Source organism: Galleria mellonella, unplaced genomic scaffold, assembly GCF_026898425.1.
Source record: "Galleria mellonella isolate WM207_F2 unplaced genomic scaffold, CSIRO_AGI_GalMel_v1 utg173, whole genome shotgun sequence".
NCBI classification, from domain to species: Eukaryota; Metazoa; Arthropoda; class Insecta; order Lepidoptera; family Pyralidae; genus Galleria; species Galleria mellonella.
Window position 1 is genome coordinate 9,028,754 of NW_026442016.1, and position 18,005 is coordinate 9,046,758.

At 33.2% G+C, this 18,005-nt stretch overlaps 1 protein-coding gene across 3 annotated transcripts in view; it reads left to right on the forward strand.

The window, feature by feature from the left end:
* Positions 1 to 4,013: 4,013 nt before the first annotated feature.
* The window catches only part of LOC113515441 (forkhead box protein O), a 150,691-nt gene continuing 136,699 nt past the window's right edge, over positions 4,014 to 18,005 (forward strand). For 2 of the 3 annotated variants that reach the window (XM_026899645.3, XM_026899646.3), the window contains exons 1-2: positions 4,014 to 5,116; positions 9,547 to 9,761. In XM_026899645.3, coding sequence (XP_026755446.1) covers positions 4,885 to 5,116; positions 9,547 to 9,761 — 447 coding nt within the window. In that variant the 5' untranslated portion in view covers positions 4,014 to 4,884. The remainder of the gene's footprint in view (positions 5,117 to 9,546; positions 9,762 to 18,005) is intronic. The other variant, XM_026899647.3, reaches the window with a different exon arrangement.

Here is an 18,005-nt window from a genome sequence, read left to right on the forward strand (position 1 = left end):
TCTCTCGATATTATATATAGGAAAACAGATATCTAATATATCTGTTATTGAGTCAATATATGTATAGATATTGTAACTACAATATATAGATACTACTATATAATATATTACCCACCCTTACACAGTAATATGCCAAGTAAGTTCTAATATTTTTTTTTGTTTTATCGAAGTTCTTAGCATTATTAGATATGGTATGGTTTTGTAACAATGGTAGAAAAGTATTGAATCGAGAATCCCCCGTCCCGTGAACAGAGCATGTGCACTCACTTAATCTTTCCTAATGTCCATTTGGGTGTTTAATTGTAGTGGCCAGGTTTCCCTCAAGAAATCTATTATATGGTAGATCCAATAATTTACACCTGATATAAATCAGCTAACTGGTAATTGATATAGTTCCATTCATTTTATTAAGAAATTGGCTAGTTGCTTGAGACCCTTAATTTTTTTTATAATATTTTTTTTCTATTTATTATCGAAGATTTATATTCTGTTACATCGAGATATATTAAGAAGATCAGGTTTGTTACTATAATAAGGTAGTTTTTTTTTAAATGAATGATAATGAAATGGTAACCCCGCCGGCGCCATCGGTATACACTAGCGAAGCGATATTAATTACGATGGTTTCCAGGGGGAATCGCGTAGAGGTCAACCTGATAGGATATATTGCTAGCAATGGAGATTAAAACCCCCATAATTAGCAATTTTTCTCCTCCTCTAATAAGGTAGTTAGGGATAACATTTCGTATTTTGCTGGTGACTGCTAACATGAGGTACTTTTTTTGGGACCAGGTTACCTGGGATGCGTGGTAATAAATGTAGGTTATGTAACCTATAATGTTAACTTGACATCTGGACATGATATAAGCATGATATGTAATCCCGTACGTCATACGGTGAAACTTTTTGTCGTTTATTGGTACGTATTTTATTGGGAAAATCATTTAGTTTCATCGGTATAACACTTTTATAAGAAAATGCTAATGATTTTATTCCCTTTACTAGGTCCGCATTTGAAAAACTACGCCACATCTTTCTCATCCAAAATGCCTCAAAATTTGACAATGAAGGTCACTAGTAACATACATTGGCATGTTGCTAGTAATGATCTGTGGAACCGAAATAAAATCCTTATCATACCTATAACTAACAACGCCTTTCCCGTACCAAATATATACTTTGAAAATTAAAAAGATTAACATATATTACCGAGTAATGACTGATAACAGAGAAACCTTCATCGTATTATCATACAAAAAAGTTAAAATTGCGATAGACATGTTTTCAGTAAATTTAAAAGTTTTACTGCAAAAGCGTGTTTAACAGCTGTTTATGTTTAAACTAAATAAAATCCGTTTCAATTAATAATAAAAAATGTTTAAAATAATAACACTTTATTACAGTTATTCTATTTATTTTGGCATAAATAATTACAAATAATAACAAATATACCAACTAAACAATATTTAATCACCAAGACAAAGTTTTGTTAAACTGTTTACATAGAAATTGTCTTAAATTATTTTTGTAATAAGACGTCAGAATTCCAAGGAAAGGAATCCGGAATAATTCAATGCAAATTTTATTCAAGGTTTTAACTGATTTTGATATAGATATGTATCGTTTATTAGCGTCAGCAAGGTGTCACCGGTAGGCGCCAGCAGTTTGGTTTATGGTTTGACGTTTACGACACTCGTAATGGTTTGTCAGTTTGACAAATGTACATTAATTCAGTAATAAACATGTTTAATGTTAAGTATATTATGCAACAACAATAAACATTATTTGTTGGTTTAAAATTAAATTATTATAACAATCAATAAGCAATTTACTTTAATGAATAATGTGCGCGTAATTTTCCCTCCATTTTGAATCTTCTCATTGTTATGATATCTGTGTGTAAATCGACCCAAAAAAATAGTATTTTTAAAAGGTGTAAATTTGCACATTCCGTGTCGAACGCATGTGTGTCATACTATTTTTTAGGCCTTTCTATCCTACTTTCATGTTTTAATTATAATACATTATTTTTGCAATGCATTTGAGGTCGTCACTAGATGGAGTGACGACGTCAAATACATTGCAGGGAGTCAATGGATACAAGTGGCTCAGAACAGTTCTTAATGACAATCTATAGGGGAGGCCTATGTTTAATAATGGACAATTAATGACTGAAATAATTATGATAACATTATTTGTAAAGAAGTCGCTATTATTAAACTCATGTGCCAACCTAATTATTTAATAACCAATCAATCAATTTTTATTGCAGTGTCACAAAAAACAATACACATACATAAAGAGTGAATAAGATCTTACAGTTATTTTGTGACGCCCCGGATATGCCCTTATTTGACAATATAGGCAGAGAGCCTTACAATTTATATTTAATTAATTAATATTACATACATATAATTTTGTGAAGGCATTACGAATTTTACTTTCATATCAGGTCTCTAAAAGGGTAAGTAGAAAGGACCGGGGGTCGCGGGTGTCTACCGTTTATTCATATTCTTATAATTATATTTATAGTCTTATGTATGCATTTTTGTTGCATAATTAACATGACGGAAAAAAGTTTTATGTATATACTGTATGACGTATGGGCATACATGTCATGCTTATGTCATGTACAAATGTCAAATTAACAATATAATTATTAATTATTATTAAGTCTAACATTTATTACCACGCATCCCAGGTGATCTGGTTCCTAAAAATAAACCTTATTGTTTTTTTGAAGTTTCCACCTCTTATGCAGGTCTCGCTTGCTTTTTCTAGTTAATTCTTACGACATGCTGAGGACAGAAAGAAATGGCGTATGTTATTCGGAATCTGATAAATCATGTTCTTTGTGGGTATTGGAAATTACAGTTTAAACTGTCACCATATCAGCCTTTACCTATCCACTGTTAAATATAAGAGTCTCCCCTAAATTTTAGCAGCAACCGTAGTTAGATTTTGGAGATGTTTTAAGAGGGGCACTGCTGCCCATCCCTCGTTCTTCCTTAATCGCCTCTTACAACATGCACGGAAAAGGAAGGGGTGGTCTATTCTATGTCGGGACCACGCAGCTTGTTTAAAGTATAAGTAGTGAAATAATATAAAAAAGCAGAAGCTGTTGTATAATTAAATCTGAAAAACTTTCATAAGCTACGCTATATGTATGCTACGTTACAATTAAGAAAGTGGTGAGAAGAGTTTGTGTGGGTTGTTATCTATGGATGGTGATGGTGATTGTCTATATTTGGTTATTATGAGTAAATTTTTCTTTTATTGAAAAAACATGATTACAAAAACCACGAATTTTAATAATTATGTAGATGAAAATGAAAAATATTTATTTCATAACAAAATTGGTACAATACAAAGATAAAAGGATATGTGCATATATACATTCTAAAACTTACGCTAGTATCCTTTTAAAGGAGAGTACTATCAATTTTAGTATGTGTAAAGTTTCTTTGAAAATATCATAATAATTTGCAGGAAAATTGTTCATTTTTCATGCTTAGATACTTATTATGAAAATTAAAATAGTCTCTTTGTTACATTTTCAAGGAAAAATCAAGTAGGTAGGTACCTAGTTATTTGAATAACTGCGTGATATACCTAAAGGATCCCTCTACGGGGTAAGTCCGCCATTATATATTTAATCTATTACTTAATGTGTCCAGTGTAAAGTACCTATGTATAATAAAGATTTTACAATACAATACTACTTACTTTGGTATCTACCTGTTAAATAGGCATTATAGAAGTCAATGTACAGCTACGCTTGTTATCCTATGTGACGTAAAAAGTGCCTTATGGTTACAATTCAACTAAGCATAGGCAGATAACAATACCTACAACCAGTACAGTGCATGCGCCGCTGCAGACCGCGTGTAGCTGCGTGAGCCTCAAGGCCGCCTGATGAGGACCTATTCGCGCTTCGATAAACTCTGAAAAGAATTTCGGACTATTATAAAACTAAGCGTAGTAGAGCCGAGTGCTTGCGAGTGCGGCCGAGATGGCGACCGAGCGCGGTCACACGACGCCACTTCTCTATCAGCGCCCTCCGCCTCCCTCCCTCCTCCACGGTCAGCGCGGCGCCCGCTGAGCGGAATTCGCACGAGCGTCGCGCCTCGCGTCTCCATTCCACTCGGTTCAGTGTACGTGCGACCGTTCGCGGCCGAGGACGAATTGCCGCGCTACGCAACACTCGGCTTATTACGCAGTTGCTATTATCGCTAACCGCGTGGACCTTTCCGAACGAACTTTATGTGCACCTCTTTACCTTTTGCGGCTCCTGCAAAGGCAGACGATTCGCGTATTATCCCCAAAAAGACTCGGTGATAACCCTTATCAGAGTGGAAAAGTTGTAAAGTGTAACCGAACTCGGAAGGACACCCGAATTTACGCAGTGGTAATATTATTGAGACCGTTGACAGTGGCTGTGAACATATGAGAGACAAAATTTGGTGTTTCAAGCCACGTTACAAGGTTATCGCGCTTCTAGTCCGCCAGTGATGAATTGGAAAATCGGCGCGTAGTCGCTCACGTGGTCGCGCCCCGCCCCCGCCTCGCCCGCGCTTATATTTAGCGAAAATCGCCTCTCGGGAGCGGCCCGACGGCTGAAGCTCTCTGCGCACATCGCTGTTTATGAACAGCGAGACGCCACATGTTATTGGCTTCAAATAACATTGCCGATAAGGACAAGACAGATAACCTCTCCGGATCACGGTTCGACTCCGACGACGTTCTGGAAATAGAAAGAAATCTGTTGAAAATCCGAAAGGAGAGCACGCTGAGATGCTAACGGCCGGTGTCGGCACGCGCCGGTGAGCGCTCCGACCGACACACCTACCAAAAAATTCCACTGATCGAAATCGAGGCGGCAAGATGTCTATACAAGGGGGCGGTAGTTATCACAGCCCGTGGTCTTCACAGACCGGGCTCACGGATCTAGAAGGCGCTATTGGTGAAATAGAGCCTCTGGGGGAGTTGGCTGAAGCAGGATTTGAGCCTCAAACTCGAGCGCGCTCTAACACGTGGCCACTGCCGAGGCCAGACAACTATATAGAACCGGGCGATGAGACAGGCTCTAAGAAGAATTCCAATCAGAATTTGGCCGGTAAATATCACTTGTTCAACCAAATGATAGTGGGGTCGCGGCCGCGATACCCGCAGCTATTTAGGTCGCCCACGTAGTCCCAACGCCCCGTTCGTGTATGGATCCAATAACAAAAAACATTGAAGAAGTCATATCATGCTATAAAAATAATGAAAATAACACTTACATAACATCGCACCGAAACTGTCGCAAATTTTTGTTTGTTTACAACAACAGTCTAGTAGATAGTGAGTTCGCGAAAACGGATGTTATCAGAATTCAGTATCTACCTTTACAGAAAGTAAATAAATAATATTTACAAAATTTTAAAATGACTAATATCGCATAATAATTATATCCTATTAGAGAATTGAAAGTTTAATTAGATATTCTTGTATTTTCAGTTCATTTAGAAAAATTCAAGAAAATATCTAATCTTTTTAAAGTGTTTATTGCTTTTATAAATATAATTTACCATCAAACAGGCTGTATGTATAGAGGAATAACACCTGAGTCCTCAGGAATGGCAACGCATGCGGGGTATCATGGGCGAAATAGTATAATCTATTATGTCCATGGTGCTGCTCATGTCTATAGGCGACGGTTACCACTTTCCATCAGGTTCCGTCAGCTTGTTTGTCATTCTAAGTTACAAAAAAAATTTTGTTTGTTACCTTCGTGGTATAAAAAAAGAAAAATAAAATTGTAACTATTTTTGATTTTGTTTATCTTTTGTAATACCTTATAGAACCATCATGTGTAAAAAATAATCATACATTGAATTCATTGTGATAAAGATCTTACATAAAATGTGATATCTATTTTATTTCATATTTGGAAAAAAAAAAACAAATAAAAGTAATTTTACCATAAACATTTTTAGAAAAAAAAAAAAAATACTACCCCCACATTTTTAAGTCGAAGAAGATGAATGCCAATTCATTCATTTGATACGTTGAAGAAACATAAGTAAATATCTACCTATAGAGAAACATTAAATAAATAAAAAATAGAATTATTTATCCAGAAAAAATGTCGAATGAACAAGATGTTTACACATCTAAGTCTGTGAATAATTTTCGTTTATTAGCAAATTTTGTAAGTTCACAGATTAATGTCATTTTAGTTTTACGATTATTGAAAAAATGCAAAATTATAATATCATCAAAAAGAGCATTTTAAAATGTATTTTCGCAAAAATTATTGAAATAAGATGGCACTCAATTATAAATTCTATTCTAACTTAATATTTATTTATCTTTAATAATAGAGTATGTTTTCTTTGTCTCTAAGAATGTAATTATTATCATAAAATTGGAGTCATGTCGTTATTGAAGTCATCACTCACTTTGGCTTCTCTTTAGAATCATTTACCATAATTTGGACAAAGTCATTCAGTATTATAAAGACTCCTTCAATCCTTGAATCGAGACCTATTCCCTAAATTTTCTTATAACTCTGTAACACATCTTTTGTAAATTTAATTGGATTTAATCCATTACGTTATTAAACTTATATATTTTGTCTAATTTGTCTTTTCTCTCTCTCTCTCTCTGTAGCTCTAACTCTTCTATATTCGAAATTATCCACATATTTTTCTAATAAACACAAACTTTTATCAATGACAGTTCTTTATGAAGTGTCTTAATAGCTTTTAGATCAAGATGCATTACTATTTTCTTTTGAATATATAAGAAATTGAAGGTTTTCTTTATGTATTCTATAAGGTTCATCTAGCTTTTAACAAATAATTTGCAACAAACTTCTAGGTATTGTTTAAGAATTTGCGTAATTATATATTTTTATGTATATACCATAAAATATATTGTAAGTACAATTAGCAAGTAAGGTCATTGCTCTTAGTAGGTACATATAAATACAAGAGTATAGGCACGCATTTTTATATATAAAAATGTACTATTTTTTATGGGTGATAATGGAATGGTAACCCCACCCGCGCTATCGGTATACACCGGCGGGGCACCAGTGAAAGGTGATAGGTGAGGATGAAGCAGGCCAGTTAGCCCATCGTGACGAATTCAACAAGAATTGTTCACGATGGTTTCCAGGGGGAACCACATGGAGGTCGATCTGATATGGCTGATATTGCTAGCAATGGGGCTGTCAAACTCCATTGCTAACAACCCCTTTCCCCTCATAAAAATGTACTATACCTAGTAAGAATTTGATCATAAACATTCAATTAAGGCTTAGAAAATAACAATATGACAGTACTCACCTCTTTCTTCGGCTTGGGCATTTACTATAAAGATTATATTATTTACCAGATTTTTCTATTTTTTTTTTACTTGCCTGTGTATACTTATTAGTAGGGCTTGTTATTATTTAGAGTCATGTTTCATTCTTTACATTAAAGTATGATCATATACAAAAGTCAAACTATTATTATAAACGATATTAAATAATTCCATATATTTACTTAGTTTTCGCTTCAAAATGACAAGAATTACTGTTACGTTTATAATATACTTAATATTTTTTTACCAGAGAGAAAATAGTAATTGCCACTTGTAGACCTATACATATGCCCTTGGACAGAATATCACAGGACTGAGACATTCTTGAAAACTAGTCTTATGCCTTAGCACATCATAGCAATGCCATTGATATATTTCATTGATGAAAGCAAAACAAAACCATCAGAATATAATGACCTGCCGACAAAATTAATTGATGAGACTGAGGTACCCCGTCAGATAACTTTGAATAAAGTACCTCTTTGGTAAAAATGAGATTTTTTCGTGTGCATAATATTTTAAGATATCAACATCATTTTAGCCATCAATGACCCTGAGCTAATTGCATTCGTTCAAACATTTAAGATATTCGGTCCATCTACTAGGGTATCGTTATACACTACATTTGCATTTATAGAAGCTGTGTTAGTCTTTTTGGTCTTTGTGAAGATATCCGCATTCCTAATTCTATCGCATAGCGAAACATACGATGAGCAGTATAAGACCATGTTTTGGTTCAATAAACCATTAGTATTCCTGACCACAATCGCCATATGTGTAACACGGACATTAGGCTTTATCTTAGTCTTGTCTGTGTTCATTTTAAGACCTACTCGTTGAAAAACACTTGTGATTATGAGGCAAATGTTAATGTCCTCTGGGAATTTCGCCACTATTATTAATTTTGTCTACACAAATTGAAGCGGAGTAAAATATTAGTATTTATTGCTCTATCTTAGATCACTTACCATCAAGTTTGAAATGTTTCAACACAGAAGAAATAGTATCCGAGATATGATATTTTATATATATTTCACACCTTTATGCCTTTGTACTGGTTTCGTACATTGATAATAGATATCGGAACTTTACTGTAAATAAACTGCAGCCCTTCGATATACCTACCGATATCTAATTTGTCACTGCTGAAAGGTCTGTAGTTTTGTCTACGTCTCGACCGAATCAAAGGTATTCTCGTTCGTCCACAAATGTCGGACATAATAATAAATGAGGGTAACTTTTGTAGGGTTTTCCATATGATTTATTTCTTTGCTTAGTTTTTTTATAAGTGTTCTTAGTGTACATTAACGCTTTTGAAATATTTTTTTTTGTGACTACCCTCAAATATTTTATATTCTATTATTTATCCTAATAAAATAAATAGAGTTTTTTTTTTCGAAGAACAATGACAGCGCCGTTTTGCTTCACGCCTCTGATATAAAAATCTAAATGACGTAATTAAAAAGTTTTCAAAGGACTATAGTTATGTTTTTCACTCTGTTCTGCTCTACCCCGTTGAGGCTCTGCTGTAGTTCTGTTATCCTTTAATACCTTGCCGTTTTTACAATGTTTGAATTTCAATCTTATGCCCAGGATATCATCCGTATAATGTTAGACGACTAGCTCTTATGTCAACATTCGCATTGGAATGCGGTATTAGCGTCGATATATCCAGCTATTCATGTAATATATCGATACCACTCAAAATCTCAGTTAAGGTGTAAATTGTCATCTATTTTACGAAATCAGCCTTCAATTAAAAAAGTTGGCTTTAACGAATATGTCCCTGGAGAATTATTAAACTGGATTATGTCATGCCGTTAATACTATACTATTTATTATGAAATGAAATAAGTTAAATATAATTTTAAGTAACTTTATTCAACGTATAATGACAAACGTCTAACAATCAAAATGCTATCCGTTATCTATAGAATTTACATGAACAGTTCTTGCATAAAATATAGTTTTGCAAAAATCTGGTAATAATTATGTTCAATTAAATACAAAGTATTCGTGATCTACTCGAATGTAAATACGTATATTACTCATTTTTTAAATTTAAATGTTTTTAGGGGAATTCTCTAGTTAAATCCTTGGATTTATTCAAATCAGTCTATAGCTGGATGCAATGATTTCATTAAACCGTCGATATTTCTTGTCTATCCCATCTCAGTAAATACACTGTTTCAGGTGCACCACCATTGCCCACATCGACAGTGACGACCAAGAAAAACTCCTCCCGTCGTAATGCGTGGGGCAACCTATCCTATGCCGATCTCATAACTCAGGCCATTACGTCAGCTCAGGACAATAGGCTAACATTGTCACAGATCTACGAGTGGATGGTTCAGAATGTGCCATATTTTAAGGATAAGGGTGACAGCAACTCTTCTGCTGGATGGAAGGTAAGATTAATGATAATAGAAAATATTTGGTCAAATGTTACTACTAACTCATTATCAATCAAATTATATAAAAATCAAATCAACGTTTAATTAACTAGTGCAGTTCTTAAAAAAATAAAAGAAGACCTCTAATTAGAGAGATCCGTACTTGTCAGGGTATAACGGAAAGGATAAAAAATCCAGATACCCTGCTATAGATAGAAACTAAACAACTTTTTCAAATAAAGATAAATAAGTACTGTGTACAAATTAATTGATTATTGATTTTATATTGCTGGCAACATACATTATATGAAGCCTATAAAATCAAACACAGCTAAATCCAAGTCTGTCAAATGTTCAGGAAACTACAAAAACTAGTATTTTGTCAAGGATATGGAACGATATTCTATATTTTAAACCAGATTAAAGAAAATTAGAATATTAGTAATAATTTGAATTATAATTATTAGAACTTTTAATTAAGATAAATATTTGAGTACAGTGTGAAAATGAAATCGATTTATGGCATTTAACTGCCTTTGATTTTATAGGCCTCATATAAAGTTATTTATAATTATTATTATTTAATCTTTATTGGACTGAATAACGTGTACAAATGGCGAGCTTAATGTCATATGACATTCTTTACTCGCTAACCATTAGTTCGAAACAGAAAGCAATTGATGGGCAGTAATGGGAAAGAACTGTCACTTTATAGCACCTAACACAACAACTAAGTATACAAAATACACATATTACAATAAAAACATATCTACTTATGTATAGATAGTTATACTAATAAACATGTAAATGTGTTTATTAAATATTCATTTGATGTCTATAAATTTGAGTGTTATATCGATGATTTTTGATTTTTCAATTGGACTCTTACAGGTATTTACTCTCTTGGTACACCAAAATGTTTACAATCTGTCTCCGACAGATTTCTAGTTTTCCGCGAATGTGGAGTTATTTTGTTTGAAATTATTTTTAAGGGCATTCCTCAGGTGATTCATTTGGCTTTAGGCCATTGGTGAGAAATAGTGGCATCGCGTCACTGTTATAACATACGCATTCGTATACGAAATCTTGGCTGTTGTATCTATAAACGCATCTTCTACTTATATATAGTATATAAGTACTCATAGCGACGCAGACGGTGGACATTTTTTCGCGGAGAAAATGTTCCCTTTGTGTAAAACCGTATATTTGCACAACATGTGTTCGTTGTAGCTTGTAGTTTTGGCACATTAAAATTTACGTCGAGGATTATTTCTGAGTTGTATTTAAGAGTTTGGCAAATATAAATAAGGAACACACCTGCCACCTCGAAATTGATTTTCACATAGATATTTTTAACGCACTAAACATATTGTGAAAGCAAACTAAATGTCCTCAAAATTCTTTTAAATAGTGAACAGAGTTAACACATGTTTATCCTCGTATGTATGTATATTGATGTGTTATAAAAACAAGCCTTATTGCATAATACCGTACAAGCCTTTAAAGTTAATGTTTATGTTATTATGATAAATGCGTAACTTTGTAAGGATGGATGAATAGATGGATGTTTGTAACTCTTTCTCGCAAAAACTACTGAACGGATCCAAATGAAATTTGGTACACGGATAAATTACATTCTGACTTAGCACATAGGATATTTTATGTACTGATTCTTACAGATGAAGCCCCGAGATACAGCAAGTGTAAAATAATGTCAAATCTGAAATTACTGATTTTAGATTATTTTCTTTCGAGAATTAAATATCCATACTTATACATTAGAACAATGCATAACATTTATGGTACTGTATTTATGTAGGTTTCTAATAATTACTCAATTTTCCTCCTGTACACGATAATCGTCTACCGTACAAGAATGACGTTATTCATTATTTTAAGTATTTCCTTGAATTGTTCAATAATATAACATATTATATTTGATGTGTACACTGCCTAGGTAAGTACATAAATTCATGCTTTCAAATTATCTGTGTGTGGGCTTTAAATTTGATTTTTCTTGACGTTTTCACAAAAGTTACTTATTTTCTCGTGTAAATAAACCATTTTTAAGTAAACAGACACCGTGTTACGTATTGTGATTAAAAAAAACACTAAAAGGTCGGATACTGGTTAACAGGACTCCGGTAGTCTTAATTAATGTACGAGTATTGGTTGTTCATATCCCTTTAGGTTATGTTAAAAAACCGTAAATGTTTATGTTTTGGAAACATTTTTCTCTCCGTGTATTGAACTCTGAAGATAGTCTATATTGTTATTATTGAAGGAAAACCCATATAAATGCAATATAATATCAACTAATAATAATAACATTATAGTAAGAAGCGTTACGCATTTCGTTGTACTTACTGCGCAGTGGCATTTGCTATCTCAATCCAAGCTCTGACACGACCGATATAAATGATAATAAAAAACACTATTACACACTCAATTCTCAATCTATATAACGACATAACCCCTATATATTCAGTACATTGCTGATACGCAAGGCGCGGCTAGCAAAAACGATACAACAGGCACGTCGATGTAGCTGACATTATGAATACTTTCCAAAATTTAAACACATCGTGTGGTCACATGACGTTGACACGCCTTCGCCGTCGAGTCGAAAAAATAGATTAATTCTGCTCCTCGTTCAATTCTTTACATTATTTGCGTCTTAGCGTTTTCATCTATCGAAATATCTAGCTTATTGAAGATTTGGATACAGCCGCGAACTCGACGACCTTCAAATTGGAACCCATGGCATTGATTAATGTTTACGCATACAATGCCCATTCAATAGTAGGAAATCCATTAAACAAATGTAAGAATTATTTTCTTAGACATAAAGTCTAGAATCAAAGCACCATGCACTTTGTCATTGTGAGTCTAATTAATTAGCAAATCGTGAAACCAGCCCGTCTCATTCGAGCATTGTACGTATTAGATTTGAGTGAACGAGAGAGATAATATGACACCTCGTAAGGTGAATGAATCGTAAATTGTAGTAAGTGCTAACTAATTCTTTTCAGATAGTTGAAAAATATTTTCTATTTCCTGAATAGATAATAGACATGATACTTAGCTCAATAACTTAAGGGCTAGCGCTCACTTATATACTATATATATACTAACTACAGTTAGGGATTTTAAAGTAAAAAAACGAGAAAGAATAAATTAACGTCAAAATTTCTTTTATAGTGTTAATAGTAATATTTTGTTCTAGTCTACGCCGAAAATTTGGAAAAATCGTTGCAATGCGTTAAATATTATTTACGTGTTCTTATTGTTTTTTCATGAGTGGCAACTAAGGAACTTAAATGTTGAGGGCTAGCAACAGCCTCCCTCTTAATATATCACCAAAGCCTAACTGCGGCTGCCAACTCTTCTGCCAAGCGTGGCAACTACTGGCAAAGCCTCCTTTATAGGGGATACCTATGTTCAGCAGTGGACAATTGATGTAATTCAAATAATACAACTTTTATATAACTTGATAATGGCTTGCTTTACAATATTCACTTGGGCCATTGAATGATTACTGAATTGACATTGTTCAAGTTAAGTATAAATACAATTTTCAGGTTACTAAATAATAATAATTCTAAATTCTCATCAGGATTATACATTATTACAATGTCAACTTTCCTATATTACACAGTCACTGTGATTGTGTACTGTGTACAAACGAGATATTATTATCTATAGATTTTCCTCAAGAAATGCATGGCAAAAAATTGAAAAACCCGTCCATTTTCCCGAGATCAGCGCGTGTCGGGGTCATCGGTATGGCCAATTATAACTAGACGGTTAAGTTACTCTTATGAGGGTACATATCCCAATACTGGCGGCAGGGGGGGGGCTTGTTAGTAATGTGGTCTACCAGTTCCATTGCTAATAATATACCTTGTCCTACAAGTTTTGTTCTCTAAAACATTATTTAAAATAATTTAGAAATAAGTAAAATAATTATAATTTTCCACATGGTCCCGTCATGCCAAAAAATACCTAAAATCTGTTTACAATCGGTGAAGATATTGTCTTAATAAATAATTATTTTCCGTAAAAAAATTACTTCAACTCTTCTTTTAAGGGTTGTATATTTTTGATGAATACAGAATACAAATGGAAGTCATAGGATAGCTAGTTTTTTTTTTTTATAAATGTAGCCTAATAGCCTCCGGTCACTAAATCATTTATGTAGATAGGTTAATAAAAAATTAAGATACGATATAGAAAGTTCACGATAATCTGCAACTCTTGAATTGCCATAACGAGGATATAAGTTGAAAGCGGTTTTGCATTCCATTACACTTTTATGACGAACACAAATAACTTTACGGTTGCAAAATCAATAATTGTACCCATACTATTTTCGGTTATTAGAAGATTAGTTTAAAAAAATCTTAAAAACCAATTAAACAATTTAACTGCTACTATCAACGAAAATGTTATTTCTTGTCGTGTGCAATTGTCTGTCAGTCAGTCAGTTTTACTTTTGTTAATTAGATTTGAGTATTTTAACATTTATTTTAGATAAAAACTGAACTTTGATTGTTTACGACTGTCAGCTGACAAATATATTAAAATATTATTACGTAATAATAGATTTTGTTCCATAAATAAAAAATACGGCCTTCAACCATGGCAAAACCAGTTAATTTGATTTAAAAACTAAACTATTAAATCGATTTTGTTAATTTTTTTATGGCACCAATATGAAAGTAAATTTTTTCAGATATAAAACAGTTGTCTTGGTTTATAAATTACAAAGTTATAAGGTAACAAATATAAAAAAAAATACAACCGAATTGAAAACCTCCTCCTTTTTGGAGTCGGTTGCTTAAACATGCGTGTGTGTATTTGAAATGTATTTAAATTTGTAGTCGTTTTAAAATGCAGTTAAAATAAGTCAAAGGCTAAATAGAAACGACTGGTATCATGATGTTTTCTTGATCTTTGTGAGTCGCTATTCAATCACTATTTCAACGCTTGATACTTTTGTGTTTGGACTGCAAATAGCAAAATCAAAGTACCACGCATTTGTCTTTTTATTAGTTTATTGAACGCAATGGTATCCGGTAGTTCATGTTCATGATGTCGTCAGCATGTATAATTTTATCAGAATTATGTAATAATAATACATAACTACGGTCCACCAAAAGCAGTGAAGGGATAGATTAGGGTGATCAAAATTCAGCCATTAGAATTGGCACAAATATTTGCCACAGCGTAGATTTAAGAACAGAATTCGCATTCCCCATATCGATGTCGCCAGCGAGTCCAACTGAATAGTAAATGACCGCGACCGTTATTTAGAACCGTTAGCACACCTCCACAAAATCTCTCGACATCCTTGCTCCGGCGATAGCACCTTTAATATCACCAATTCTGTGGGCATTTATAATTTCCGCGCTTCATTACATAAGACCTTTTTAAATTCGGGCTTTAGATTTGGCTACTTGATTTTATAAGTCATATTACTATCTGAGCTTGCGACAACGATCGCGTGGTAGTTGAACTTAATTTATATTAAATAATATAATTGTTGATTTCTAAAGACCTGCGTTGATGGTAAACCTTTTGTCTTGATGAAATGAAACTAAAATAAAAGGCAAATTTAAAATGAAATGACAATCTCTCGATGTTTTTAAAAGCAGGCCTTTTGTACTCGAGTCTTCGGCATACATTTTAGTTTGCTCACAATAAAACACCTAATATTGTATGCGACTATGTACGCGGTTTTTTTTTTCATGGATGATAATAGAATGGTAAACCCCTCCTGCGCTATTGGTATACACTAGCGGAACACAAATGAGAGATGATAGGTGAGGATAAAAGCAGGTCAATTTTTTCATCGAGATTAATTCATCAAGATTTAACCACGGTAGTTTCCAGGGAAAACTGATAGGGTATATTCATGCAAAGGAACCCTTTGCATGAATCCCTTATTACTACAATTCTTCCCTCAATGTACATGATTTAAAATAAAAAAAAAGTGTCCGCGAACAAATTTTCCATCATCTACTTAGGCTTTAATGTTGTCTAAGGGGTTTTTCAAGACCATGACCGTTCACAATTTATTAACGACGACTTCGGTTCTACGTGACTTCATTATAATAGAAGAGTCAAACTGTATATCGTGATTCGCTCCACCGAATTTGATAAAAACTATGCCAATTTTTTAAGTTCGGCCAATGCCTTCTCGATTTTCATAATATAAAATTTCGTTCAATTCCATCAAAACAAATTTTAATGACATAATAAACAGTCATTATTCTACGTTTACTGATTTTGGTTCCAATTCAATATGCGTTTTAGCTACCATAGTTAAGTTTCATAAAAATAAATTCAATAACATACACCTTTTAGGAACCCATTTTGTCTGTAATAAATCTGAAGAAGTTGTTTGTTTGAACGCGCTAATTTCTAGAAATACCAGTCGGGTTTGAAATATTCTTTTTGCATTTCATAGTTTATATCTTGAGGAAGGTTATAGGCTAATACATCACGCAACGACCACATCAGATACAGTTAGTTATACTCGTAGTATAAAGTAGTTATACTTGTTTTGCACGCTCGAGACCCGTTCTCATCCGTTTTCGCGGGAATTTCCAATTTTTTTAATAGACCATAGATATAATACATTATAATTAAAAAAAAATTAATTTTGGACTCTATGGTCTCAATCTTAAAACAAATTAGTAAATTGTATTTTGCATTTGTATATAGGTATGCTGAGCTCTTTAAGTTTAAATTAACAATTTAAAATAATAAAAAAAAATTTAATTAACAAAATAATACTAAATATAATAAACTAAATATAAGTTTATATATAAACTTACCTGTTTGGTCTCGGCATAGAATAGTGCACTGCTTTCTTTCCCCTGGGTGTCGTAAGAGGCGATTAAGGGAGGGTTAAGGATGGGCAGCAGTTGCCAATCGGCCTGTAAAGCGTGACAACTATTGGTGAAACTCCCCAAGAGGAGGCTTATGTTAAGCAGTGGACTTTTAAGGTCTGATATGATGATGATGATAATAATAAACTTGCGGCGGATATAGTATGAGGGGGGGGGGGGTATTATCCATTACATTGTATTATAATAAATACCATAATAATAATATCTAATCAATATTCCATTTGTGGATTGCGAATAGAATGTACAACGCATATGTACGTTTGCTGTATATTAAAAACACCGTGTATATTTAATTATAACATAAGAGGCTCACTAAAAATGGCAACGTCGCCATCTTCTACCGGTGTTATAGGTTATTATCCTTACTAATGTTATAAATGTGACAGTGAATTTGTTTGATTGTTTATTACCTTCTAGCGTCTTAACGATTTATCCAATCATTATGAAATTTGGTATATACGTACTATATGAGATTGAGAAGGATAAAGGTTACTTTTTATCCTGGTCAGTAAACATATCTCAGTCACGCGAATGATGTCGCGGGTAAAAGGGTATTAATTTTTTTTTTTTTTTTTAAAAATTGTGTTTTGATTTGAATGGTAGGATATGGCGATGAAATTACAGGATGTGGAACCATAACATCTTAGTCTTCAAGAATGGCAACGCATAAAGGGTATCGTAGGTAACACAGTATGTTCTGTTATGGCCATGAAACTGCTCATATCTATCGAGGCGACGGTTATCACTTTCTACCAGATGGGCCGTCAGATTGTTTGTCATTCTAAGTTGCATAGAAAAAAATTTTACCTGCCCACTTTTCATTATTTTTAAATTCGACGTCATTAAATCAGTCAAAGTCATTATAAGTATCGAAATAGTAAAAAAAAATTATAGGTAGCGGACTTATACAAAACATATGTAGCGGGCGACTTCCTCTCCTCCACAAGTAGAAGTGACGATGTCACATACAATCTGACAATTCATACACGACATGAGCATGTAGTTATTTTTAAAATATACATTGGTAAACAGAAAATCAGGTAACTACAATGGAGTTTCTACCATCAATGTATTAAAATAGTTAAGTTTTCATGTCAATCGAAATAGTATACGAGTAGATATAATCTGTAGTAAAATCGGTGAAATAAGTAGTTTACTAATGTTTATATTTATTTTTAATATATGATATACAGTATCGTAAAAGAAAGTATCTATTATTTCTGATTTTAACTGTATTTTGTTTTAATATAATTTTTATGTTTAATAAATAGAAGAAATATTGACAGTTAGAAAATGGCGGTAGTTGGAGAATCATTATACGTAGTTTCTTAGCACCGTGATG